The sequence below is a fragment of the Coturnix japonica genome, chromosome 7, assembly GCF_054131305.1.
Source record: "Coturnix japonica strain WE chromosome 7, WE-NBRP24, whole genome shotgun sequence".
In the NCBI taxonomy this organism is placed as follows: domain Eukaryota; kingdom Metazoa; phylum Chordata; class Aves; order Galliformes; family Phasianidae; genus Coturnix; species Coturnix japonica.
Genome location: NC_140669.1, coordinates 18,476,313 through 18,501,972, shown reverse-complemented (window position 1 = coordinate 18,501,972; position 25,660 = coordinate 18,476,313). Strand labels below are relative to the sequence as shown.

The 25,660-nt window shown below is 39.1% G+C and overlaps 1 protein-coding gene across 5 annotated transcripts; it reads left to right on the top strand.

The window, feature by feature from the left end:
- Window positions 1-1,352: 1,352 nt before the first annotated feature.
- Window positions 1,353-24,115, top strand: GPR155 (G protein-coupled receptor 155). 5 transcript variants are annotated; one of them, XR_014947982.1, is made up of 17 exons: window positions 2,065-2,247; window positions 6,149-6,654; window positions 8,525-8,924; window positions 9,689-9,854; window positions 10,368-10,523; window positions 10,981-11,064; window positions 12,363-12,483; window positions 13,533-13,617; window positions 13,699-13,789; window positions 14,748-14,997; window positions 15,683-15,784; window positions 17,490-17,623; window positions 17,783-17,914; window positions 18,843-18,938; window positions 19,909-19,973; window positions 20,690-20,827; window positions 22,148-24,115. XR_014947982.1 is itself a non-coding variant. In XM_015868418.3 (16 exons), exons 2-16 carry the CDS (start codon window positions 6,195-6,197, stop codon window positions 22,368-22,370), a joined length of 2,571 nt encoding a protein of 856 aa, XP_015723904.2. In that variant the 5' UTR covers window positions 1,353-1,466; window positions 6,149-6,194; the 3' UTR covers window positions 22,371-24,115. The 5 variants fall into 5 exon arrangements, 4 of the variants coding, with proteins under 4 accessions (XP_015723904.2, XP_015723902.2, XP_015723905.2 ...); XM_015868418.3 differs by lacking the exons at window positions 2,065-2,247; window positions 17,783-17,914 and adding an exon at window positions 1,353-1,466; XM_015868416.3 differs by lacking the exon at window positions 17,783-17,914.
- Window positions 24,116-25,660: the final 1,545 nt, after the last annotated feature.

Sequence of the window (25,660 nt, the reverse complement as noted above, 5' to 3'; positions counted from 1 at the left end):
GGAAATGTCTGGTTGGAGTGAAGATGACAAAAATCAAGGGAAAAGAACTTCATGGCCATGTAATGTGTGGTATGGGAAAGCTGACAGGATCAAACGCAGGTTTTGAGGACAGCTTTCAGTCTTAAGTTTACTTTGTAGCTATTGGGAAGCCTGGCTTTGCATCCCCAGGATACAAAGTCCTCTTTGTAGCCCTTAGTTTACAAATACCTCAACTAGAAGAGAGAGAGGCTGAGGGAACTGGAATCATTCAGTTTGGAGAAGAGTAAGCTCAGGGGAAACCTAGTTGCTCTCTACAATGACCTGAAAGAAGACTGTGGTGAGGTGGAGATCAGGTGCTTCTCCCAGCTAACAGAGATAGGATGAGAGGGAATGGCCTTAAGTTGCACCAGGGAGATTCAGGGGGCAGCCCAGGGGCTGTGATGGAGTCACTGTCCCTAGAGGTACTTAAGGAAAGGATAGATGTAGTGCTTAGGGACACTGTTTAGTGGGCGATATTGGTGGTAAGTGGATGGTTGGACTAGATGGCTCAAACACAAAGTTTAGCAGGCTTTGATTAGGCATTACAGGAGTGGGGAGAGGATGTTGGACAAACAAGGTACTGTCCTCTGCTGTTCTGCAGGTGTTTTTTGTTTGTTTGTTTTTTATCTCATCATTTACCCTGGGTATTACAATACAGTTGTATCCTCAGTGTTCCCAGAGAATGCTGCCAGACTCAGGTGAAATGAACTTTGGTCTGCAGTGTGTATGTGACTACTGAGATGGAAACAGCCCAGCTTCCTGTAACTGTTCGTGCTCTGGAGAAGAATCGTTCTTGTTTGCTGATGGATATTATCTGCAATCAGTGAGCAGCCTATTCAGCCAAACAAAAAGTACTGAAGTGTGATCACATTTTAAATATTAAATGCTGAATTCTTAATGATCTTTTAAAAGGAGGAGAATGGAAAGTGTAATTTCTTATCAGGATTCTACAACAGCCTGGCAAGCCTGTCTGCCTTCTTCCCAGAGTTTGTCCCTCCAAGGCATGTTGTTTCTACAGGGAAGAGTGATAGGCAGAAAGCCAAAAAATCTGAAAGATTTTGATATCTGATATTGCTTATATATACCGATTTGTTTCTGGTAAGTTTCCTGTAAGTATTTTTACAGCAGATCTTGTAAATTTAACCCATTGTGGGTAAATTTATTAAGCATTCCAACACATCACTTGTATCAGTTGCCAGTACTTTTGGGTTAAGGTAGTTGCCCCTTCCCCTTTGTTTTGTCTCCTCTGAATGTTACTTCAAAGGGGAATAAGAGCTGTTCTTTTTTGCTCAAAGTTTCCAGTGTGCTGCTGAAACTATCCACTCTGCTGTCCGTGGGCATTGCAGCTGCAGGACGAGTTGACTTCTTCCTGTTTGGACACCTGTTGCCAGCCATCTGCTACATGTAACAAGACAAGGTGGTTTGGGCCACATGAACAATGGAAGAAGGTAAGTGAGATGCAGAAGTGTGCATTTGCCTTCTTAGTGATAGCAGCTTCTGGCTGAATTCCTAGAAAATGGGCAGCTCCAAGTGCTGTCTCCTCAACCACATCAAAAATGGGTTGTGCCTTGTTACAATGTACCTAGAAACGAAAAGAAAAAGAACCCAACAGCTACAGGTGCCCGCAGAGGTACGACCCTCCGCCTCCCCCGGTGCGCAGCACTGAGGCCCGGCACCAGGCGGTGCGAGGTATCGGGAGACGGCAGCCCCCACTGCATCCCCGGGCGGGGAGCCGGCCCCGCTATCCGGCAAGGCCAAGCCCGGGGTGACGGCCCTGCGAGGGCAGATAAAGCCGGTCAGCTGCTCAGGGCCGCAGAAGCCATCACCCCTGCGGCCCTGGGAGCAGGAGGCCTGCGGCGGGGAGAAGCTGTGCGGAGCGAAGCTGTAGGCGGCGGGAGCGCGTTAGGCCCGGCCCGGAAGGGGAGAGGTGCTATCGGGGAGAGCTCCGTTCGCCTCCTGCCGCCGCAGAGGGCTTCTCCCCGGCCGCCGCCATTTTGCGGCGGTGGGGCCGATCCCTCCCATCCGCCGTGTCACTGCCTCGCAAGGCGGCCGGGCCGGGCCTCCCCTGCGGCGGGCGGGGGCCCGGGGCCTTGGGGTGGGGCGGACCGGGCTGGGCCGGGCCGGGTCAGAGCTGCTCTCCCCTCCCCTCTCGGGCCTCTGTACCGCGCCTCGGAGAGGTTCTCAGCTCGGCCCTCTGTCAACACGCTGGTGCCTACCACGCGCCAATAGGTAAGCGGCCCGAGCCGATCCCATCTCCAGCTTCACTGTTTGTTTGTTTTGCTCGGGACAGCTGTCACACGGGGTAGTGCTGCTACTTTGTTGCGTCTCGCGTTTCTCAGCGCTGGTTCCTGCGGTGGCTGAGGGAAGGAGGGCGGCGGGGACGTTCGGTCGCTGCGGCTTTTCGCTGCAGGACGGGGATGCTGCGCCTGTGCCGGGCAGTGTGACAGCGAGGTGCTTCTTTAGCAACGTGTAGTCTGCGTTCGGAGAAATGTTTTGCTCTTTGCTTCACAAACGTGTGTCTGCGAACAAGCCCTAAGTTGAGCCCGATTGAACATTTTGGGACGGCGTGGTATTTTGTGCTTCAGGCATCTATCTGTTGCTTCATTCTGATGAGCCTGACTAGCTGCCTAGACAGAGCCCGGGGCAGTGATAGGCAATGTGCGCCCCTTGGCAGCCACGGTTCCCCAGGGTTTCTCGTGTCCCAGCACTGCCGTGTAACCACAGCAGAGGAGAGCACTGGGAAAGGAGCGTGGCCTCGCTCAGGTGCACAGAGATGCTTGCAGCCACAGACCTCCTGTGGCAGCGATCGGGTTGTGTGGCAGTGGAAGGCCATTTCTTGGATTAGTTGCAGTTGGGGTTATTCTCTGTCTGCTTTCTTGGCTCGATGAAGTGAAAATCAACTTGTGGTTAACTTGCAAAAATAGAAACTCTGGTAACCGCTCCTTTCCACTCCATTTTATCATTGTAACTCTCTAAAGTTGCTTCCTCTTTGCCTTACGGTAAAAGATGTTATTAAAAAGCACTTATCCCAGTGAAGAGGGGGATGAATGGTCATTTTTCCTGCCCCACTCTCTGACTTTCAGCCTCCTGAATAAGTTGTCACCCTTGGGTTGTTCCTTCATCACACTCAGGTAGTAAGATCACAGTGAGGGATGTAATTTGTGAGCAGTCTGTGCAGACCAGCATCACCAAGGTTATCCTGAAAGGGTGTGCTAAGTGAGACCCTGCCAGATGATGTACACTGAGGTGTCTCCTACAGTGTCTTACATGGTCTTTAATTTAAAAATAATGATTAATAATATATATCTATATCTATATATATTTAATTATTATTATTTTTAAAGGGGATTTTCTTGCTGGAAAAGGAGTTTCTCTGCTTTGGTATTCCAAGAGTAGCTAGATGATGTTGCTCAACTCACAGCTACTGCAGAACTGAGTTTCTGGTCTGGTGAATTTTAACGCATTACAAATATTGACAACCTACAGGAGACATGGGCAAACATCAGTGCTCCAGGTTATTTCGAGGGACTTGTAAGCTGCACTAGTTCCTTGATCTCTGTCTGTTGTCAATCCTTGTGCCAGATTTCCGCTGGTGATGCCAGGACTGTCTCTCCTTATGAATGCAGGCTGCTGGTGGGCTGCAGGCAGCTCCTCCTGGCACAGCTAATAGCTGATGAGGCAGCACTGTTCTTAAAAGCTCCATGCTTATTGGTCTGCAGTTCCCAGCAATGCAGCTGACTGAGCTTTCAAGGACCTAAATCTTAATCTTCAGTCATTGAATAGGAAGTGATATATTATATGCAGTCAAAGTCAGGCTCTTGGTTTTCAGATGTATGTAATCATTTTAGTGTTTTTTGACTAGTTAATTTCTTACGCATACTGTGAGAACAGAATTCTGCATAGACTATACAAGAGTTTATTTTTGCATATGCTCAGCATTGTTGATTGCATTAAAAGCTGTGAAATGAAGGCACTTCTGCTTATGTGAGAGGTCAGCCTGAATTTGGCCCTAGGTGTGATAAGGCTGTATGCCAAATCTGTGATTGGTTAGGTAATCCCACTGCAGTTATGTAATGCATGCATCTCATTGCAGATGGGACCGAGGGAAAAATTCACTGTGATATGCAGCCCCCCGTGAGAGAGCCTGGAAAATATCCATCGCTCTGTGATAGATAATCTGTGGTACATGTGAGTGTTTTGGGCTGTGAACAGCTCTGGAGCTGAAGGGGTGATTCACACCTTAGCTCTCCGAGGAGCACCAGTAGCAGCTTTGCCACAGTGTGCTATTTCTCTCTTTGAAACTCATGTGGTTCACCAAAAATTGTGTCTGGCTGACTTTTACAGAGGCCCTTGGAATGAATTTCAAGGTGAGGATAGCCTGGAGGGATGTACGGGAATGTTTGTTGCACTCTATAAAAGATGTTTATCAGTGTTAGTGTTGGAGATAGGGATCAAGCACGTGCTGCTGACGGGTACAACTAGAGTCAGCCTGCTACATGCTCATTTGACTGAGTCGTGGGTTATGAAACGGGAGCGACTCCATAAGTAATTCAAATAGGGAGGGAAGAAAGGTATTTAAATAATTCTAGCACAATTTTCATTCAAAAGTATTTGCTTGTGTATTGGTAGACTTGCTTGTGAAGGCCTGGTTCTGCGAGGAAACAGACTGTGTGGCTTAAACCGCTTCTCAGAAGGGAGAGAGGGGAAGAAGTTCTAACCATAATTAGATACTTGATAGCTGTGTGAGGCTATGGCTCCTGTAGGGAGCATGTTGAACACATTGTGTTGTAGCGAGTCTTACTATTGTGCAGTGCTGCAAGCTGGAGGAATTTGAGGTAGGGCTGTGCTATCTTTTCATTGTTCTCTACTAGATAATTCTTCTTGGGAGAGTAGGAAATCTGTTTTGGGCTCATTGGACTTAGAGTTATAGCAGAGTATTCACAGAAGTCTTGGAGACAGACTGCAATAATAGGTCTGGATTGGAGCAAGAGCTCTTTGAGTCATCTGTTTAAAGCTGAATAAGTGCTTATGAAAGTACAGAGGCAGAGGATGTAGTGAACAAAAGAGGAATGAGGAAGGAGTCCTATCAGCACCACAGGGCTTTGAGGGATCCTCCCATGGAAATGCTATAAGAACGAGTGGAGATAGGAGGAGAATTAGGAGGAGCTCTAATTGCAAAAGGTATGGGAAGGGCAAGATCAAGAAGAGGTTGATTAGAATGGATGATGGTCACAAAGGAAGAACTTCGAGCAGCAGTTCTGAAAGTTTAAGATTTTGGGTGCTTAAGCTTTTGGTAAGAACTGTTTAAAGGGGAGAACCTGGATTAAATGAGATCTAAAGAGGGAGGCAAAAGAGGATTCCTGACCATGCTTGGAGCTGTGTGTATGGAAGCAAAGATGAAATAGCGGTAGGTAAAGGGAAATCGGCATAGGGTTTAAATTCTGGAAGTGTAATGTGTATTCTTATTGCAAAGGAAAAAGAACCAAGAAAGACATGATTCACAGAGGACATAAGACGTCATAGGGCAGGCACGGGGAATTAGAAAGGAAAATTAATAATTTGGTAATTGGAAGCAAAAACAATGTGATACTGTATTTGGGAACTGAGTTGAAGAAGTAAGTAAGGTTACAAGTTATAAGTAAGCTAATGAACACATGAAGAGTTGTGTGCTGTCCTGATTGAGATTTGACTAGTGTTCTAATTTTGGTCTGGCAAGATAAGGAATATACACTGAGAACTTGGCCATTGCTGTTTTCTGACTGGAGAGGGCTGAAAGGCTGTGATTTAAGCTAAATGTTGTTTAGCTCCTAAAAGAAGGACAGAAAAAGTCCTTCCAACAGATGTTTTCCTTTTTGAATTCCCAAACTATGTTCAGTTTTAATATTTCAGTATTACCCTTAAATTTCAAGCTGAGTTCTTGAGAGACTTTTAGCCTCTGTCATTTGTCTCGGGTTGTGTGAATATGTGAGGACAGAATGATTTCTCTGCTTTATTTCTCACTTTCATTTCTCTACATCCACTCGTTAGTCTCATTGTTACATTTCTAAGTGTAAACTCTTCTGTCAGCAAGCTAGAGATCTTTCACCAACACGGTTTCAGAAATTAATAAATATCTTCTTTTGTTTTGCAGATGAGATCATTGAATACCCTATTTTTGCCAGAGGTGGTCAAAGAAAATGGATAGCTATTCAGATTTCAGTGCAAAGAATCTCTCACCATCAGCTAATATGTCTATTTCTTTGTGGGAACAAGCCGGACTCAATGCCACTGGTGGTCCTCCTTCTATGTCAATAAGCAGGCTTTTTCCAGCCCTGTTAGAATGCTTTGGAATAATTCTTTGTGGCTATATAGCCGGAAGAGCCAACATTATCACATCAACTCAGGCTAAAGGACTAGGAAATTTTGTCTCCCGTTTTGCACTCCCAGCTTTACTGTTCAAAAACATGGTGGTACTTAACTTCTCTGATGTAAACTGGTCCTTCCTGTACAGTATCTTAGTTGCCAAGGCTGCTGTATTTTTCTTAGTCTGCGTTCTAACATTGTTGGTAGCCAGTCCTGAGAATCGATTTAGCAAAGCGGGCTTGTTCCCTATTTTTGCTACACAAAGCAATGACTTCGCACTGGGATACCCAATAGGTAAGTAGTTCCTTACGCTTTCCTTTTCAAAACTATTTTTAGTGCTGTAGATGTTTTTGCTTTTATTTTCCAGTTCATGTTGATGTCTACTGGTTGTGGAGTGTGCCTCAGTCTCTTTAGAGCAAGTTTTTGTGTTAGTTATTTTATGTGGCCAATCAAGTTCTGTCCCTCAGTCTTTGTTTTCTCACAACCAGTGGATGTTTCTTGGGTTATGATCTTGAAAGAATTCAGTCTTTTTAAAAGAAATATTACTGTGTGATTTGTGGTGATCTGTTTATCTCAAATAAGAATTTTATGCAGCTGTGATATATTTTTCAGTAATTGTGAGTAAGCAGCAGTTCAGTGGACTTAAATATGGGGGGGAAAAAAAGGGAAGAGGTGGAATACAAAGAGGCATTCAGAGTATAGCTTGTAGAACTGTGTACTTTCATTCTTGTAAGCCTGCATTTGGAATTCTAAGCTACATCAGTTATTAAACTTGATTTTTATCCAAATTTGCAAGGCTTACTTTCTTCCCTTCTGGTAAGCAAGATGTTATTTTCCCTATTATAGGTTTTCTTCAGGGCATATCTGTATGCTTTTTATCCATATGTACTATGATTCTTGAGAAGTGCTCTGGAGTTGTCGCAGGCTTCTCCCACCTGCTGCTGTCTGACTTGCAGTGCTTTTTACCTGCCTTGGGAAGATTCTGCGTGCCAGTGCTACCTCTTCCCATTCTGACCTTTGTAGCTGGTGCCGAAAGCATGCTGCAAGTGGCAGGAGTTTCCAAATACACCTTGAGTGTGTGGTGTGTGGGGAGGATGGCTGGGTTAAGTAGCATTTGTTTACTCCTTCCTGAAGAGCGGTGATCTGTGCTACTTAAGTTCTCTTGATTACAGAGTGGAAAATAAAGATACAGAAGAAAAGCTCAAACATTCCACATTGAAAGTGACAATAAATAGCTCTGCATTTTAGGGAACATGAAAAGCTAACAGTTTTGTTCACCCAGTTTTCAGACAGCATGCTGTAGAGAATCTTGAACCTTTATTCTTTTTAATCTTGCTGGACCTTTTTCCTCCCTAGATGAAAATATATTTTCCCTCAGTTATGTCTCGTGAGACTTATTCCTCTTGTGGGAAATGTGAAGTATGTCCCAAACGAGGCTATAAGGATTACCTCTTTGTTTCTTGGCACTGGATTAAAATGCCAGCCAGAGTTTCTCTGAGCCACTCTGAACATATTTCCATTGCCTCCCTCTACTTAAAGTGTTCTTTCAACTTTGAATTGCTTTCTTGTCAGATTACATTTTCTTTAAATATTCCTTGATTTATAACACATGATTCATGCCTGTTCTATGTGCAATCTATCCAAATTCACATCCGGTTCATTAGGAGCTTTGCTGGCACACCTAACACAACAGTGGCACTGTGCCTTGTTTGTTTCCTTTCACTTCTGTGTTAAGTACCACAACTGCCCGGAGTCTCTTTGCTTTCACCCAGTTACTGCTTTGTGAAACTTAAGAATAGTGACAAATACTTGGAAGAACATTGTTTACAGAAAAGACTGGTCCAAAAAGGCAGTGCAGCAAAAAAAGTGTCATTCAGCATTTGGGGTGAATCAAAGAACATGTGGAGTTATTTTTGTTGTGTTTTTTAACGTAAATGTTGAGTATTTGTAGAGTCATTAAATAATGTTGGGTAAGTTCATGTGTTCAGTACACATCTGTGGCCTAATGGTGATGTCCCTTTATATCGATCGTAAATTCTGTTACTTTTGAAGGATAGTGAAACAATTTTTCTCTAGTTTCAAGGCAGTAACAATCGATTTCAGCATTAATGAACTTTTGTACTGAAATACTATCACTCATCACTCTTCATTTCCTGCCTTCTAGTTGAAGCTCTATACCAAACCACTTACCCGGAGTATCTCCAGTACATTTACCTAGTGGCTCCAATATCTCTTATGATGCTAAACCCCCTGGGGTTTATCTTCTGTGAAATCCAGAAGTGGAGAGACAATCGCACGGTGTCCCAGAGCAAGATCAAAATAGTGGGCCTGGCACTCCTTCGAGTTCTGCAGAACCCAATTGTATTCATGGTCTTCATAGGAATTGCCTCAAATTTTGTTCTTGGCCAGAAAATTCCTGATTACCTTGAAAATTTCCTTGATGGACTGGGCAGTTCATTTTCTGGCTCTGCACTTTTTTACCTTGGACTAACTATGGTGGGACAAACAAAAAAGCTGACAAAGGGTATGTTTGTTGCACTGATCCTTCTCATCACAGCTAAACTGTAAGTTCCATTTACGTACTTCATAATTTTGCTTTGTAAATTGCTGCCGGATGTTTTAAGCTCTGAGTATATTGGTCATGCGAGTTTTCTCTCCAGTATTTCATCTAAATGTTTTAATTGCTGCTGTTCTACAATTAGCATAATAGCAATAGTCTGTCATTGCGTTAAGACTGTAAGATTTGGAGACACGCTTTAGTATCATCAATACAGCTAAGTAGGAAACTTACTACAAGACATACACTGTAAACTATCTCAATTATTCAAGAGTGTGAGAAAAATGAATTTGTGGCTTATGGAAGCCTGTGCAAGGCTTAGGTACTAATTCCATGTGACATCTGGGATATTGGTAAGGGCAGACAGAGGAGCATGAATAGAAGTTTTTTTCTGTAGGATAAAACTTTTAACATGAGATACTTGGGCTTACACCCTCATTCTATGTCAGACAGTTCACATAAGTTGATCTGACTTTCAAGGTTGCTGACTTCTGTATGGCTGCTGTTTCTCTACAGCTGGAAATTAAGTTTTGCTTTTATATTTTACCTTTCTAAATATGAAGTTATTGAAAGAATGTTTCTGCACAAATATGTAGCAAAATGTGTTGATAATTCGGGGATCAGTGGAATTTCTAACACTTATGTATTTTTTGTTTGACGTGTGACAAGAAAAATTGAAGCAGGTTATATATGTCATGATTTCTTTTCTGAGTAAAGAAGAGTCTATTGCTCTGACTTAAACGAATGACTTCTTTCCCCTTCTCTTTTCAGACTTATGATGCCATTTCTTTGTAGAGAAATGGTGGAGCTCCTGGACAAGAGCAGCAGCACCGTCAACCACACCAGTTTATCGAACTATGCATTTCTTTATGGAGTTTTCCCAGCAGCACCTGGTGTTGCAATATTTGCAACTCAATTTAATATGGAAGTAGGAATTGTATGTAGTCGAGTTTTCCAAACTTTTGCTAACCTTGGGCTTGAATTTGTTGGTTAACTACTTGTATTACACAAATTCTTATGGTAGAGTATTTAATAAATACTTTTCTGAAGAACAGACTCCGTAGATTTCAAGTCTGAGCTGTATTGCAAGTTAATAATTAACCAAAACACCGTTTCCTGCAGTCTTAAGTTTCTTGATAATGCACACTTTAAAATAAGTCCTTATTCATGACATTCTCTTATTCATGACAACAGTAGGAAGAACTAGGATAATATTAAATGAAAAGTAATTTGCATCTTTGTTTTCTTTTTTTCAGAGGTCTTATTTTTGGTCTATTGTTTTAGTCAGAAATAGAGCAAGAATGTTGTCACTGATTTCATTGACAAAGTGAGATGAATTAGCTTCATGCTAGGAGCTTATAGAAGAACCTGTGCTTTAACTGATTATTAAGACTACTATTTTACTTGAGATTTGCTTAACTCTGTTCATGTTCTGTTTGACTCTTTGCAGATTACCTCAGGCATGGTGATAAGCACTTTTGTGTCTGCACCTATCATGTATGTTTCTGCATGGCTTTTGACCATTCCATCTATGGATCCCAATCCACTGGCATCTGCACTCCAGAATGTTAGCTTTGACATAAGTATTGTCAGCCTTGTTTCTCTGGTATGTGTTGGCAAAGTGAATTACCATTGCACACTGTAACATCAGGGAAGCTTTAGTACGTAAGCAGCAAATTGAGTCATGATTTAAGATGAGATGGACATTTCATCATTGGATCCTGTTGCAGAAGGATGAGGAGGGAAGAGCTGGGTTTAAAAAAACAAAAATCTGAAAACCGGGCTTCTGCATGTGGTAGACAAAGCCTTGGTGCTCCCTGGAAATATTTCACCACAGTGAGAACCCAACAACGCATTGCTTTTTCTAAGGCATACATATTGGCAGCAGATGGTGTCAAGCTGACTGTGGTAATCATGTTGTGAAGTAACTTCTCAAGAAGATTTGTACTGTATTTAATTGCACCAGAGTTTGCCAGAGTATTCATCCTGCTCTTTTGTTACTATCGTCAATGTTTTTTATGTGTGTGTTGGTCTCACATTCAGTTTTATCTTGTCTTTTACAGATTTGGTCTCTTATTATTGTTCTTCTGAGTAAGAAATACAAACAGCTTCCTCATATGATTACAACAAATCTACTTGTTGCTCAGGTCAGTAATAAGAAAATATTTTCTTTCTTTCTTTTGTGTGTGTGCCTTTAACACTTTTGCAGTTTGGTTTCTACAGCATATCTTTGTAGCCACATAAAGTGAGCAGATTAATCTAATGTGTGACTTTTCTGAACAGTTTCTGTGACTTAGGAGGTATAGCCTTGAAGAAAATGGCAAGGTGACAGTTTGTTTTGATCATACAGCTCTCATAGAGCAGCATTGCAAACAGAACAGCAAATGGCTTCTGCAATATATTTTTAGTGTTATAAACTACTGCCAAATAGCAGTGCTGAGTGCACTTCCAGTTCAGTTTATGCCAATCCAAAGTCAGCAATGCCATGATAGGCAGCAGCGTGCGTCTGACTCTTGGCGACCTGATTCAGGAAGTGAATTAGGAAACTAGCTGGTTTAGCTACCTGAAGTGACTCACTGAGGGATCATACAGGTGCCAGTGCTGATGCAGGGAAGGGGCGTGGGAATGCATGGCTGGTGGCTAGGGGACAGCAAAGCCAAATACCTCTGACTTGGATTAACTGTAATTGTTATTTAAGCTGAGAGAAAACTATAGAGTCCATGCTGCTTCTTCCCTTGAAGACAACTGCACATCTATTAGAATTAGTGAGCATAATACACCTGTGCAGTAGATGCTTTCTGAAGTGTTGTTTTTGTCTGTTTTTTAATAATAAAATGAACTCTGAGATCTGATTGCAGTCACATTTCAGAGAAGAAAATCAAACATGAGAGTTGCAAGTGGTTCTTGTCTATAACAACATAAAGTTCTCCTTAAGAAAATTTTTTGAGCCTTTCTATTAGTATTTCCTTAGTATTTCAGCCTATTTTTTCAGATTACTTTAGCTCTAAAACTCTCACATGATGATCAAAACTTGTATAATTCCTGGTTGATCTGTTGACCTCAGCTCTAAGGTTCATGTTCAGATCATTTCAGATGAATGGGTTGTACCTAACAAAAGCTTCACATCTTGGCTTAATATTTGTATGTTTTGCAATAATTATATATACTTTCTTCCCTGACTATTCTCGCTTCATGTTTATCTGAGCTTTTTAACTGCTGTCAAAACCAAAACAAAAAAAGTGGAGGGAGAATGCCCTAGTCAGTGATGTAACCATAACATTGAGTTTATTGCTGTGCTAACTATCTAATTCATAAAAGTGCATTGCAGTGGTGTTTAGAAACTGATTGTATCTATGTTACACCATGTTCAGGCTTGAGGGTTTTTTTGTGTTTTTGTCATCCTGCTTTCCAAATTTAAATAATGTCATCTTCCCTTTCTTTTCAGCTTATTGCTTGCATTGGAATGGTGATATGGAATTTCACTGTTAAACAGAAAGATGTAACTGTGCAGATCCTAGTATTTATATTTCTCTACAGTTCACTTTATAGCACCTACCTGTGGACAGGTATGATTTTTCTAGGCAGAACTAAGTATGGTATAAAAGGTTGATGTACTAATATAACTTGATTGTATTCTTCAGGGTAATTGTTCCATTCACTTGTATATAATTCCACAAACAGACACTTAAAGGCTGTGCCAAGCTGAAGTCCTAGCAGTGCGGGGCTAAATGTCAGGTGCCGCTTCTGCTATTCAAAGCTCATATACAGACATGTCTGGTTTATCCTTGCCAGTTACAGTACAAGCCTTGCTGGCTTAAAAAAAAAAAAAAAAAAAAAAAAGCAGAAGCAATTACAAATAGAGTAAATGGGGATGGGTTGCCCTTCAGCTACTCAAAAACTTACTGCCTGTTTTTAATGAATGCGGAATGTAAGACTTTAATTTATTCAGCATTAAGGAGATCTTAAAACCTTATGCCTCAAAAAACAGGAAAAACAGAATGGAGATACCCAAGGAGCTTTATTATTTCTTCCCTGTGGCAGTTGTAATTTCCAAAAAGCAGTGTATGTGTTCTGCAGGTGTGGATGATTAATGAAGAGATTAGTTGTAGTAGGTGGATTTGAAAGATATATGAAGGAACTTGGTGAACTATTCAGGTGTGATTAAAACAGACTTCTTATACCATTCCTGAGTCCAGAAGCGGAAAGGTTTATTTTGTGTGATGTTTTTGTGCAGTAGGCTGTGTTTGTTTGGTTGAGATAGAAGATAGTGTATGATTAGTATAGCCTCATGTAAATACTAGCTTTGCTTTAGCAAGGGAAGTATTACTGGGCTTGGGAATGGAATAGACATTTGCAGAAGATATCCCTATGTATAGTTCTGTAGTTCTTCAAACTTCATTATTCATATGATTTATTTTTTAAGTAGGTGTTTCTCTTTTACTTTCTCAGAATATAACTAAAAAAAAAAAAAAAAAAAAAAAAAAAGAATATTTTAGGATATTTGAGGTCTGAGATGAACACTTTGGTTACTAAGCAGGTTACACACTAGTGTGTCTAGAGTCTGTAATTTTCAGTTCTCTAATAATAAACAAGGCATTTCTTTTGTTCTTTGTAGGTTTTTTATCTTTCTCTTTGTTTCTGTTGAGGAAGAGAGAAACAGTAAAGATTCCCATTGGGTTTATAATCATAGCTGGATGGGGGTAAGTCAGCACAGAGGTTTACCAGTAGGATTCATGAGAGCTAGCTAAATATGTTACTTTGTTCATATTTTGCATTTTCAGTGTCCCAACGCTTCTGGTGGGAATCTTGTTAATAGTTGGTGAACGTAACAGCACTAGCATTGACTCTGCCTTTTTCTATGGAAAACACCAGGTATGAGTATGTTCTGTCCTTGTCTCTTCTGACTTTTGCCATATCCAATATATCGTTAAGAAATTGTGTTCTCTGTTTGATTCTTATGTAAGTAGCTTCCAGTCAAAGTACAGGCTACTCTAGCAGTATCATTATACAATGCTTGCAGATTGCTATAAAAATATTTCTGTAATGAAACATTAGAAAGACTTGTTTGAGCAATGACCTTCAAGTTTAGACAGATAGGACTAAGAAAAAGGGGGAGTAGGCTTCCAAATGAAAAGTCTTAGAACTAGTAATGAATTGCAGGCTCTCTTCTTGGTGACTAATTTGTAGTCTAGTTTGATAATCATCTAAAATTGTCACAGAGTTACCTAGATCAATCTATGTCTGTGACAGGGGGGCAGTAGGCCTGTGGGCAGGCCCCCTGACCCCAGAAATGGGAAGGGAAAAGAGAAAAGGGGTAGGGAGATGTGAGCTGGACTCAAGGAAACAAATGGAGCATCGGCAATAATCTGAGGAGGAAAACTTATTTTACTAACTATGATATTGGAATGCAAGATAGCACAATATAATACAATGGCCCTGGGGGAAAAGAATATAATGACAAGAGGACACTTTTGGATCACATGACGAAATAGGAGACCCCATGAAAAACAAGTGAGGAGGGAAAACAAAAGAAAATGGGGAAAAAAAAGGGGGAGGGCGGCAGAGTTAGGGTTAGGAGGTAAAAAAGGAGGTAAGGGGAGTAAAATAAAATAAAAGTAGCTGTCTTACTCATGAAAAATAAAACATATTCATGTACTAAGTGCTCCTTCACCTTCAATGCCATGAGATGGAAGAGCAGAAAGCTTTCTCTGTGGATACATTTCTGAGTGTATTTAGGAAGCTGCAGATGTGAGAAAGAAAGATATGTGCAACAATTTTCCTTTAGTTTGTATTTAGGTATATACTTTTTTTCTCTCTTTTTACTTAACAGATAATCACCACAGCAGTGGTCCTGTTCATCAGCATTTTGATGACAGGCATCTCACTTATGTGCATGAACAGAAATAGACAAGAGTCAAACTATGAGGTACTGAACCCATATTCACCTCATGGCCAAGTGGAAGGGAATGAGGGGAATCGAGTTGCAGCCACTGTGCCTCAACCTTCTGCAGGGTCTTCTGCACCACCTTCTCCTGCACAGCCTTCTACAGGTTGCTCTGCACAGCTGTCTGCAGTAAGAGGTATAGAAAATAACTTTGTAAAAACAAATAAACAACTTGGGTTACAAAACCAAACAAAACCATTCCAAATTTAATTCTGACCTGGGAGGGATTGTTGTTTACAACTTCAAATGTGAAGTTAGTGAAAAAAGAAAAATCTAGATGTAGCTGTCCAAGGACTTAGGTTTATATTTCTAGGGAAGGTTTGATTATTATTATGGTAAACTGGGGAAGTAGACAGGTGAAAAATAAAATAAAATACAACCACGTATGTGGATTTTTTGTAAGTGATAGTGTCTTCATAAGCATGTGATAAATGCAGTCCAGTAGGTGTTATAGGTTGTTTACCCAATAAGCTGTCTCTCTGAGAATGAGTTAAAGGCCTACAACATTGTTATTCCTACAACACTGCTACTCCTTGTTTGACTTTGGCTTTCTTACTCATTTCACTTGTGCTTTTCTTCTAGCTAAAAGCACACGTGTTGCTTCTGTGGTGGTAGTGTTATGTTAGATATTTCTATGTATTTGTAATATAATGCATATGCTCTCTCAGCAAACTGGAACAGTTTTCTGTTTTTCCCCTTTTAGATTATTTGTGAGCATACTGGAGTATAGCACATTGTGTTATACTATATATATACTATACTATATATATATACTATATACATATTGTGAAGGAAACTAACTATCCTACTATGCTTAATAGATTGCTGTTCTTGTCAAACAACAAATGGGGAAATATCCTGTGCTAAGGAGGGCAAAGCAGTGCCAAATGCTGTTGAAAACAAGGTTCCTCCAATTGAGACAGGTAAAACAGCAGTGTATCCTTGTATTAATATTACAAACTGGAATGGGTTGCCCAGAGAAGCTTTGGATACCCCGTTACCTGGCAGTGTTCAAGTCCAGGTTGGATTTGGGCAACCTTGTCTAAAAGATCCCTCTGCCTGCGGTGGGAGGATATGATGGTTTCACAACAATGACCAGCTGAGCTCTACCACAACACTCCCTCAGTCCCCTTCCTCTTCATTCTGTTATCTTCTGATACCTTCATTCTGTTCTTGTTGTTCATTAGAAATCTTTAAATGTTAGAGTGACAGTTTTGCATATGTTTGGTAGATTTGTTTTTTTGGAAGGAGTGTGATTGCTAAATGTTAAACCACTAAAACTGAGACAAATTAGGACTAAAGCACATTTATTATATACTAATATTCAAATCTTATTTCCACCTCAAAATGGTTTTTAAAGCTTCTATTGTAGTCATGCACAAGTTTTCAGTAAGAAACTTAAGGTCTAGAAGAGCAAGTACTTACTGCAGACTAGATCAAATGTCCATGCTGCTGTATTATCCAGATCCTGGGGAGAAACATGGAGAAAACTGTCTGGGGGGGGGCTTTAACCCCACTCACTGAAATAGAGAAATGGATCAAAGTGGCTGTTCAGCACCTGTTGGAAAACTGCATGCTCAGCCCATTCTCATCATACATCACTTTCAACAGTGAAAGCTATCCATAGGGCAGCCTTTTTTTTTTTCCTGGTTTTTTCCATCTTTAACAAGGAAGTCCATATCCATATGCTTTACCTAATTGCAGCATAACTTCAAACAAAACTAAATATTTCATGCTGAAACGTACCTTGTTTTATCTCCTTTCACAGTATGTAGCTTTCTACTTATTGCCAACTATTTTTTCTATGAAGTAGTTCAGACAAATATCATAACAAGGTCTCCCAGTGATAGGAAAGGGGCAATTAAATTTCCTTATCATAAGGGATAAGATATTTTGAATCTTATGATCAGCTGGGATTTTTTTTTCTGCCTATGGAGTGAACAGTTCAAAAACTATAAACCCCTAAAAGCAAATTGTAATGGATACATTTGTGTAACTGACTGCAGCCATTACTAATCCTTCTGTTATCCTGTTGAAATACTAAAGGTATTTGGTATAAAGTCTTAGTTATGTCCTTCACTGTAAGTTTTTCACTGCCATCTAGAGGAATATCCTCAGAATTGCTGAGAACTCTGGGCAAAAGAAAAGCATCTATTCTCTGTGTATTTGGTTCTTTTGATTAATAGAATTATGGCAATTATTTGTTATATAGAAATAGGGTAGCAGAACAGAAATAAACATGGTTGCTTTTCTGATGTGGCAGCACTGATATATGGAGTACAATTATTGCAACTGCAGTATACTTAGAATATTTATTCCATATATTAATTCTAGGTTTAAAATCTGATTTGAGGAAATTGCTAATATTTCATTATAGCTAATTCATAATCACAATTTCTATTAAACCTTTGAAGGAAGAGTTCTGTTGAGAAGTTTCTTCATTTTAGGAACACACAAACTGTTCCATCTGAGGATAGATGTCTGAACTGGTTGTTGTCAAAGTTAACACTGTGTGTAGGACTTCAATACAAACACAAAGAGATTTAACTCAACTTGTAGTTAGCAAATTTACTTATCAGTTTAGAGACAGTAAGTTAGCCTAATGAAAACTTCTTGTTTGTTTTTCAGCTGATCAGTGTGTGAATCAATGTAGTGCTCAGACCTGCGTACTGGCTCAGGAAGAACAGCTTCTACAGACTGGAGACAAACAGCTGGCCAGACATGTGCTGCTGTGCTTGCTTCTTGTTGTTGGCCTTTTTGCTGTAAATACTTTTTTCTCCCTGTTGCTTCTCTCATTGAGGTGGGACCGTTTTTAGGAAGGCTATGTAGACAGCCCAGTAAAAAAAAAAATCTTCCAATTCCTACTTTTTATAGCTATATATTAAGTAAATCAGAGGCTTTATTTTTTTCTCCTATTGTAGGAGGTGTATCATAAGATTATTTTATTGTGTGGCACAGAAAAATAAAAGGCAAGTTAAGGCCAACAGTGTCAGTGAGCAAGCTTCACTGGAGAGCCCCAAAGGGACAGAAAAAAATTGGAATCACATCATTGGGTAATTAATTCATCACTACCGCTCCTTGTCCTATTTTTTCTCAAGAGCTATTTGCCTTCTCTAGATATCAGTTAAAAATATGAAGTGAATTCTACTTCTGAAAGAGACTGTACAAAAATTGTTCCATCTGATCATGCTTTAGTTTGGAATTTGGACTTCGTAGAGGTGGTTTAGTAAATAAGATAGACATTATTTGAAATGGAAGAATGTGTTTTCATTGTTTTTCATGCTGATTTGGGGACAAGACAACTAAACTGGTATTGCCTATTAAATTAAAAAGGAAGCGTATTCTGAAAGCTGTAGTAAAAATACATATTAGAACAGAATATTTGATATATTTTCTATGTTACAGCAGTGTCCCAAATTTGACCCTCTATATTCAATTGAATCCAAATGAATAATTAGATACGATGAAATGAGACCGATTACATTAGTTCATTATCCTTTTCACACAAAGTGGTTAACTTTGGACATTTTATTTTCTTTAATCAGGTATCTGAGATAGCTCAAGTGTGACATGCTTCAGCTTAAAGCAATCTTAACTATGTAGAAAATATGTAGAAAGCAATGATGTCAGCTCAACAGGCCTCAAGACAAGTACTGCAAGTGTGTCTGGGCTAATATTGTCTGTGTTAGCTTGAAAACCTGAGAATGCTTAAAGCAAGCTCCTTGTATAAACATGTGAACGGGCAGGACCTCTACACTGATATGCTTTCCATTACTTTCTTTAAAAACAAACAAGTTCAGTTGTTTACTCCCAGCTATTAAGCCTAATTAAAATAATGTTCTGAAGTGTTTATTCTCTCCTACTGTCTTTATGTGAATTATTTGTTGAATAAAGACAGGCGAAGAGCAAGAAAGCACTTCTGATTTTAACCTTGGGTTTGTTGTATTTTATTTTTCTTGTTTGTTTTGTGTTTTTAAACAGAATCTTTCCAGTTGTTTGTGGTGGCTGTTCAACCAAGAACCTGGAAGACTGTATGTGGAATTGCAGTTCTTTTGTGCTGTGTTTAATTTTGGTCAGGTACTTACTGATGTTTATTTTGAAAATAGCTTTGTTGGTAGATGTTGCAGCTCATGCTGTTAGAGGTACTTTAAGGTGAAGTCCTCTAATAATACTGAAGACACCGGTTCCTTAAGCTGTTTTGAGTTTTTTCTTCCCCCCCAATTTTTTTCTTTTCTTTATCTTTCTGTCAAAAGATAGTTGTCTTGTCATACATAATGTGATTGCTTTGAGCACTTTAAGAGGTATAAATGGCAGCTGAGTGCCAAATGCCCATTGCAACGGAGTAGGATTTCAGCTTTATTTTTAGCAGAAAATTTCAGAATAACTGCATAGGGACAAGATAGCTACATAGATACTTTGCCTATAGGGCTTTAAGTTACTGCCTCTGCAGTTTCAGTTCCTTCACTATTAAGTAACAACTGACACAATTAGATGTACAGTTGTTACAGCTGCACATAGCTTATTTCAATGCAAACTGACGCATTAGATTTGTGGTCTATGAAGGTGAAAGCAAAACAGTGTTAGTACTTACCAGAGCAGTATTTCTTAGGAGTGTGGACAAGTGCGCCTCTAAGATGCAGTGCGGTATCAAGTAATGATACTCTGACTTTGATATAAAAGCAGCATGGAAGAATAGTAGGAGAACATTACAGCATGTAAATTGTAGTCAGTTGTTTTCTTGATTTAACAAAGAGAGATTTAAATAACTGGCTATGTGAATATACTGACATTTTGTTCATTGGATAGCTTACTTACAGAATTGCTGCTTTGAGAATTTCTTTGACAGGCTGTTATATATTAATCTGTCTCTTTAAGGACTAAGAGAAAAAAAACAAAGCAAAAAAAAAAATCAATTCCAAGTAGTGTCTAGGAAAGAGAGATACTCTTAATTTGGGTTTTGGCAGTTAGTTGTTGACACTTTATTTCTGTTCTTCAGAAGCCAAAAATCTTTGCTTAATCTTCCATTTTCTCTGTGTTTTTCCTTTAGGGCTTCATTTCCTTTGGTATTTTTGGTTTGGATAAGCATTTAATCATTCTGCCATTCAAGCGAAGGTAAGTAGAATGTTTACGTTTGTAGGTATAAGCTTAATTATTAACAATAATAATTTTAAAAGAGTTTTGAGTGTTCTGTGCCATGGCATTCAGTGCCCTATTTGTTTTATATTTAAAACTTCTTTTCTTTCCCAACTATGGAGAGCTAATTGCAGTTCATTTATAAAGGAGTTTTTTCTGCTGCCCTGATGCACTTCTGCTGACAAAAATCTCACAAACTCCCTGTAGACAAATCCTTGTCTAACGATGGTAAAGCGCATAATAGTGGATCTTCAGAAACCATTTCAGCTGAAGAAAAGAATTTGTTTGTCAGTGCTGGTCCAGATTCTTTCAGCACTGTTTTAAAGTACACTATTAATTAGCTCATACAAGTTCATTGTGTGGATTGAGACTTCATTTGTACCATTGGAGAAGTAAGTTGTACAAAGCCATCTTTAAATTAGAGCTAGCTGGCTGGATTGTGAATCCAACAGCTAGGGCTGGCTACTAGCTACTCTCTGTCCTTCCTTCTGCCTGAGCCCAGAGTAAAACTTCTCACTGTTCAAAGGGCTTACAAGTATATTAAGAAGATTATATTAAAAACATCTGAAGAAAAACAGAAAAAAGCTATGGAAAAAATTCCTGTAAGTTCCATTCTTATTTCCAGTTTCCTTAGAAGTGCCTTTGCTTGATTTGATTATTTTTTTTTTATTGTTGTTCCCACCCCTTCACACCAGGCTTGAATTTCTCTGGGGAGGCAGAGAAGCAGAAGGGCATGCAGACTCCACTCTACCTGAGGAAATCAGGATGACCTGTCAACAGTTTGTTCATTATCATAGAGATCACTGTGTCAAAAGCATTGTCAAAGGCAGAAGGTAAGGTTTTCCCCCTTCACATTTAACCTTTTAACAAAGCTCATGGCTCACTTTTTGGAAATAATGAAATGCAGTATATAATCTGTGGGTGATTTCTGTTCTGATGTATTTACTCAAGCCTTCAAGTGAAGATTAAGAATTTTGCAGTAATGATATGTCTTATCTAGGACTGAAACACTGAGGTACAAATTATCATGTCATCTCATCTAGGTTTGATGCTAGGTAGCACCTCATTAAAATCTATCCCAGTTCTTGCATTTAGCAGGAGTTTAGGTATAAAATCTTTCTGAAGAAGTGTATGTGTCAATACCTGTAACAGCATGTTACAGTGATGCTTCACTTTCACCTTCTAATTGATAAGGTGTTGGTATTTATGGTAGAAAATGTTATAATGTAATAACAACTGCAGGAGGCAAAGCTATTGCAACAGAACCACTTGCTGTGTGTGAGTAGAAAATCTTTAGGACTTTACACCTTTTGAATTCATACAGTGAACTCAAAGTTTTGCTGAAACTATGAACTATGGCAGGGCAAAGACTTGCCACACAGAAATGAAGTATCATAAACTATTTCAAAATAAGGACAGGTTTTTAAAGCTCTTTGTTAGTTTCTTGCACTTCAGCTGCTATTACGGCTTTCTGGATTTTGGGCTGTTTGGTTTAGTTTTAGCATTTTTATTTATTTATTTACTTATTTAATTTATGTATCATCTGAGAATACATCAAAATCTGACTTTAACTGCTTTATTATTTTCATGTTAAGTTTGTGCAGAAAAAGCTTCATGTCTTTTCTTCCTCCTCGCGGATTAAAATAAAGCATTTATGTTTGTGTAACTTGATCGTATCCTCATTGATTTAAACATCCTATAACTGAGACCTTCTGATCATGGATTTTAATTTGTTAGATTTTTATTTCTCTTCTATGATATTAACTTGCTATATGTTACTGTTGCTTTTAACTGAGATAAAAAAATAAAAGAGGGAAAAAAAAAAGAGTACACAGGAAGTAAGTATTCACTAAGTATGCTTGCACTGTGTGTGCTAGTAGGAAAACTGCTGCTTCTGTTTGTTGATATTTATTTACAGAGGCCTGAAGTAACTTCAAATGTAAATTTTTCTTTTCATGGAAGTGTCTGTATGAAAAGGTAGTGAACAGTGGCATGTCCCTAATATGCAAAACTTGCAAATTCTCCTCTAACGTGCTCTTAACTATCATGATGTCTTTCCTTGTTTCCTGCTATTTTTCCTTGCCTTTCCCCATCATGCAGTGGTGATACCAGATTTACAGAACATGTGGGTGAATCATTCCTTTGACATACAGGTGTGGTGCAAAGATCTCTACTGGCATCTTCTTGGGCTGTGACCTGGTGAACTGGCTCATCCAAGTTGGCCTCGCCTCTGACCGTGGAGAAGCTGTGATGTACGGAGACAGACTGATGAAAGGAGGTGTCATCCAGCATATTACAAATGAATTTGAATTTCGGGATGAACATTTATATTACCGCTTTATTCAAAAGAGAGCAACTACAGCGGAGAGCCAATAACCTGAGCATGTAGACAGAGGACAGGCAGGTAGGGGTAAACGTGACCATCTCTTTTGGATTTGCTGCTGAAACTGGAAGTGTTTCTTTCTCAGGTGTCCTGGAGGGTCATGTTTCCTTCTCTTGTAAAGTTAGGAAATGTGGTTCTACTTCTGTCTATTCTGAAGCAAATGAAAGCCATTCTTAAACCAGAAGGCAACTAGATCAAAAGAAGATACTCTGGATTTCTTCCATTTTCAGCAAAACAAATAGTAAAATAGTATGTGTCACTGGCATATTATACATGCACTTATAACAGCAACTTTAGTGGCTGGTGCCACAATGGGAAAAAAAACATAACAAACATACGTGAGGGAAATATTTCAGGTTGCTGTATGTTTTATAGTATTTCAGCATGACTCAATTTTGATCCTTTCTTAAGGTCAAGCTCCCGCTAACTTCATAAAAATAGGACTTCTTCCATCATACCTCAGTTTTTACTACTGTATACACTTGTATAACACCAGAAACTTTTTCTGGTTGTTAACACCTCACACTAGGCATTTGTTTCCCTTTTAAATATAAAATCCTCCATTTTTAAAAATGGAATTCTTGTGAAGAGATTATAGCATAGTAGAATTTAAGCTGAGGAAAAAAGGAGTGGAATAAAAATGGTTTTCTACAAAGGTACTGCAGGAACATACAAAAATAATCCCTACTGCTCAAATTAGGAAACAATGTGATGTATTCTTATGTGAACAGCTGGTTCTGAAATTTTACCTTTTAGTGGTGGTAACAGCTTTGTCAAGAGTGGATTTTTAGTTTCTGGAGTAAGCCTCCATTATAATTCAGAAGTGCCAGCCTCAGATAGAGAACTTGTGGAAGCCTAGGACACCTGTGCAAGTCAAGACCCAACATTTTATCAAACCATGAAATCTTTTAAATAACATGCATTGACTTCCAAGTCTATTCTATAAACAACCCTAATGGAGTATCCAGGTTAAGGTTTAGAAAAGCTGGAGATATTAGAATGTTATTATTGGGCACACAACAGACTTTTCAAATAGGCCTCAGGTATCCCTCTATGAGGTTAAGTGGTTAATCCAGTGTCATTCAAATTCCTGTGCACCGACAGCAGAAACTTCAAGAGTATTTTGGAGAGGTTAAAGACAAACTGTAGTATCTGACGGCCATTACACTGCTAGGAAAAGCAGTTCTAATGCTGAGAGAATGGCATTTATTTGTCTATATAAAATGTTAGATAATGAGGGAAAGGAATGCAAATACTAAAAAAGTATTTACTCATCTGAAATAGTCAAGCAAATGACTTTTTAAAAAAGCATCCTTTAATTTTATTTTATTTTTTAAATACAGATTTTATTGCAGCCACTTATGTGTCTACTTTGTATTAAGAACTGAAAATGATTTTAGCAGTATAAACTATTGTTCAGGAAACAGTCATTTTATGGTAGCTATAACTCTGCAAAGGATTTCATTCTTATTGCATATCTGCAGTGTGCTCTGAAACATAACTGTATACGTATGCTACACAAACTGACGTATTTTAATGTTTCCAGCAACAAGGTAATTGACATTTGTATTGGGCTGTGGCCCCAAAGGAAAAAAACAGTTTTATTTCCATTAGAACTGCTGAAGACAATGACATCAAACGTTTTGGAATGACTAGATATACATGTCTAAAGAGTAGAAGCTATGTGTCTGGCTTCTAAATATTGTAACTTATTAATAAATCTGATATTGATTTCAGAGTTCTGGTTGTGGTGTGATGCAGGGCGTGCAAGGGTGACGGGTGCACATCAGTTTTACAAGCAGCGCATCTTTTTGAGAGATTTGTTCAAGTGGCTCCTGCATTTCAGATCTGCCTTGTGGGGTATGCAGAGTGGTTGTTAATGGATGTCCACCAGTTCTCTTCTCGTTGCTTGTCTTCTCCTGATGCCAGCAAGGAGCTAATTCAGATCTTCAGGAATGTTTTGATATCATCCCCTTACCAAGTACTTTTTATTTCAGAAAATCCTGCAAATACTCAAGCTTAACTAAGTTCAGTTTGGTGATCCTAAGTACAGTCATAGTTCTTGCACTTAGCTTTCTCATTTTCATCATGATGTACTTGCCTTGGCCTCTTAGTAATGGCTCTAATACTTCCTAGATTTGAAACCAACACATCTGTTTTAAATAAGAAATTGCTCAAAATGTTTGCTTAGGAAAGGCTCCCTTCTAAAAATCTAATGAAAGAGGACATCTTTTGGTAACGACTAAAAAAATACAGCTAGATGAACTGTTACAACACTGTGACTTCTGATATCATAGTTAGTCTGATGAGAGTCTATGATGATTAACAAATTGGCTAAAGAAACTGTAAAACAAATATGTAACATGCTAATATATTTCTAAATCAGTGGAGACTTTTGGAAGCAAAGAACAGGTTTAGAGTGACGTTAGGAAGTTATTCAACTCCTGTACCTGACAAATATTTGATTCCACAAGGGAGCACCAGTAGGCTTTAAAATAGTTGGCAGTTCAGTGTACGGCAGTTGTTTATCTACTGATGTGTGTTTTTGGTAAACAGCTTTGCTTTTAAGACTTGGTCAGTGATGCAATGAGTTGTTTTGAAGGTTGATTAGCTGAGGATTGATATCAGTTAACTTGGAAGTTGTATTTTTTTTTAATTATTAGTTTTTAATTAATGATCCTTAATTAAGATTTAAAAAAAAACAAAAACAAACAAAATATACCGAAACAAAAAAGCCTGTAAGGCATTTCTAGGTGAAATACATGCTAAGATTGCCCTCTAGAGGACATTCTGATGTATATATATACATTTTTTAAGTATAGTTGTAGGGGGAAGTGATACTTTTTCATTCTGCTCTCAGCTTTTGTTTTGTACCACATGATTACTAGGAAACTGAAATCCCAGGAGGAAAGGTGTCACAGTATCTCCTACTCTGCTGGCCATGACTTGATTCATCTGAACACAGCATGTCGTTTTTACTGAGTATTATGTAGACAAATAACTAAAAGACAACACAGAAACTAGAAGAACAACTGCATATATTACAGTCTGACCAATGTGTGTTTACCTGATAACCTATTTAACTGCTGTCCTGTTACTTAAGCGGCCAAGAAATTTGCTTAAAGGCCTATGCAACCACCTTCACTACTTTCATTGGTTTGTAACTTCACTATGCTTGCAGTGTAGCATATCTCATTTTGCTATGCTGCTGGTGAACTTGGCTCTTACCTTGGTTTCCTGCACAGTTTTACTTGGCACTTATTGCTTCTTTGAAGTTATCGTG

What these genes read in the sequence shown, in the direction of transcription:
- GPR155 (XM_015868418.3), top strand. Translation starts at nt 6,195, where the DNA reads ATGGATAGCTATTCAGATTTCAGTGCAAAGAATCTCTCACCATCAGCT. An exon ending in ACAGCTGTCTGCAGTAAGAG is followed by an intron (nt 14,998 to 15,682) that starts GTATAGAAAATA and finishes TATGCTTAATAG; the next exon opens with ATTGCTGTTCTTGTCAAACA. An exon ending in AGCATTGTCAAAGGCAGAAG is followed by an intron (nt 20,828 to 22,147) that starts GTAAGGTTTTCC and finishes TTTGACATACAG; the next exon opens with GTGTGGTGCAAAGATCTCTA.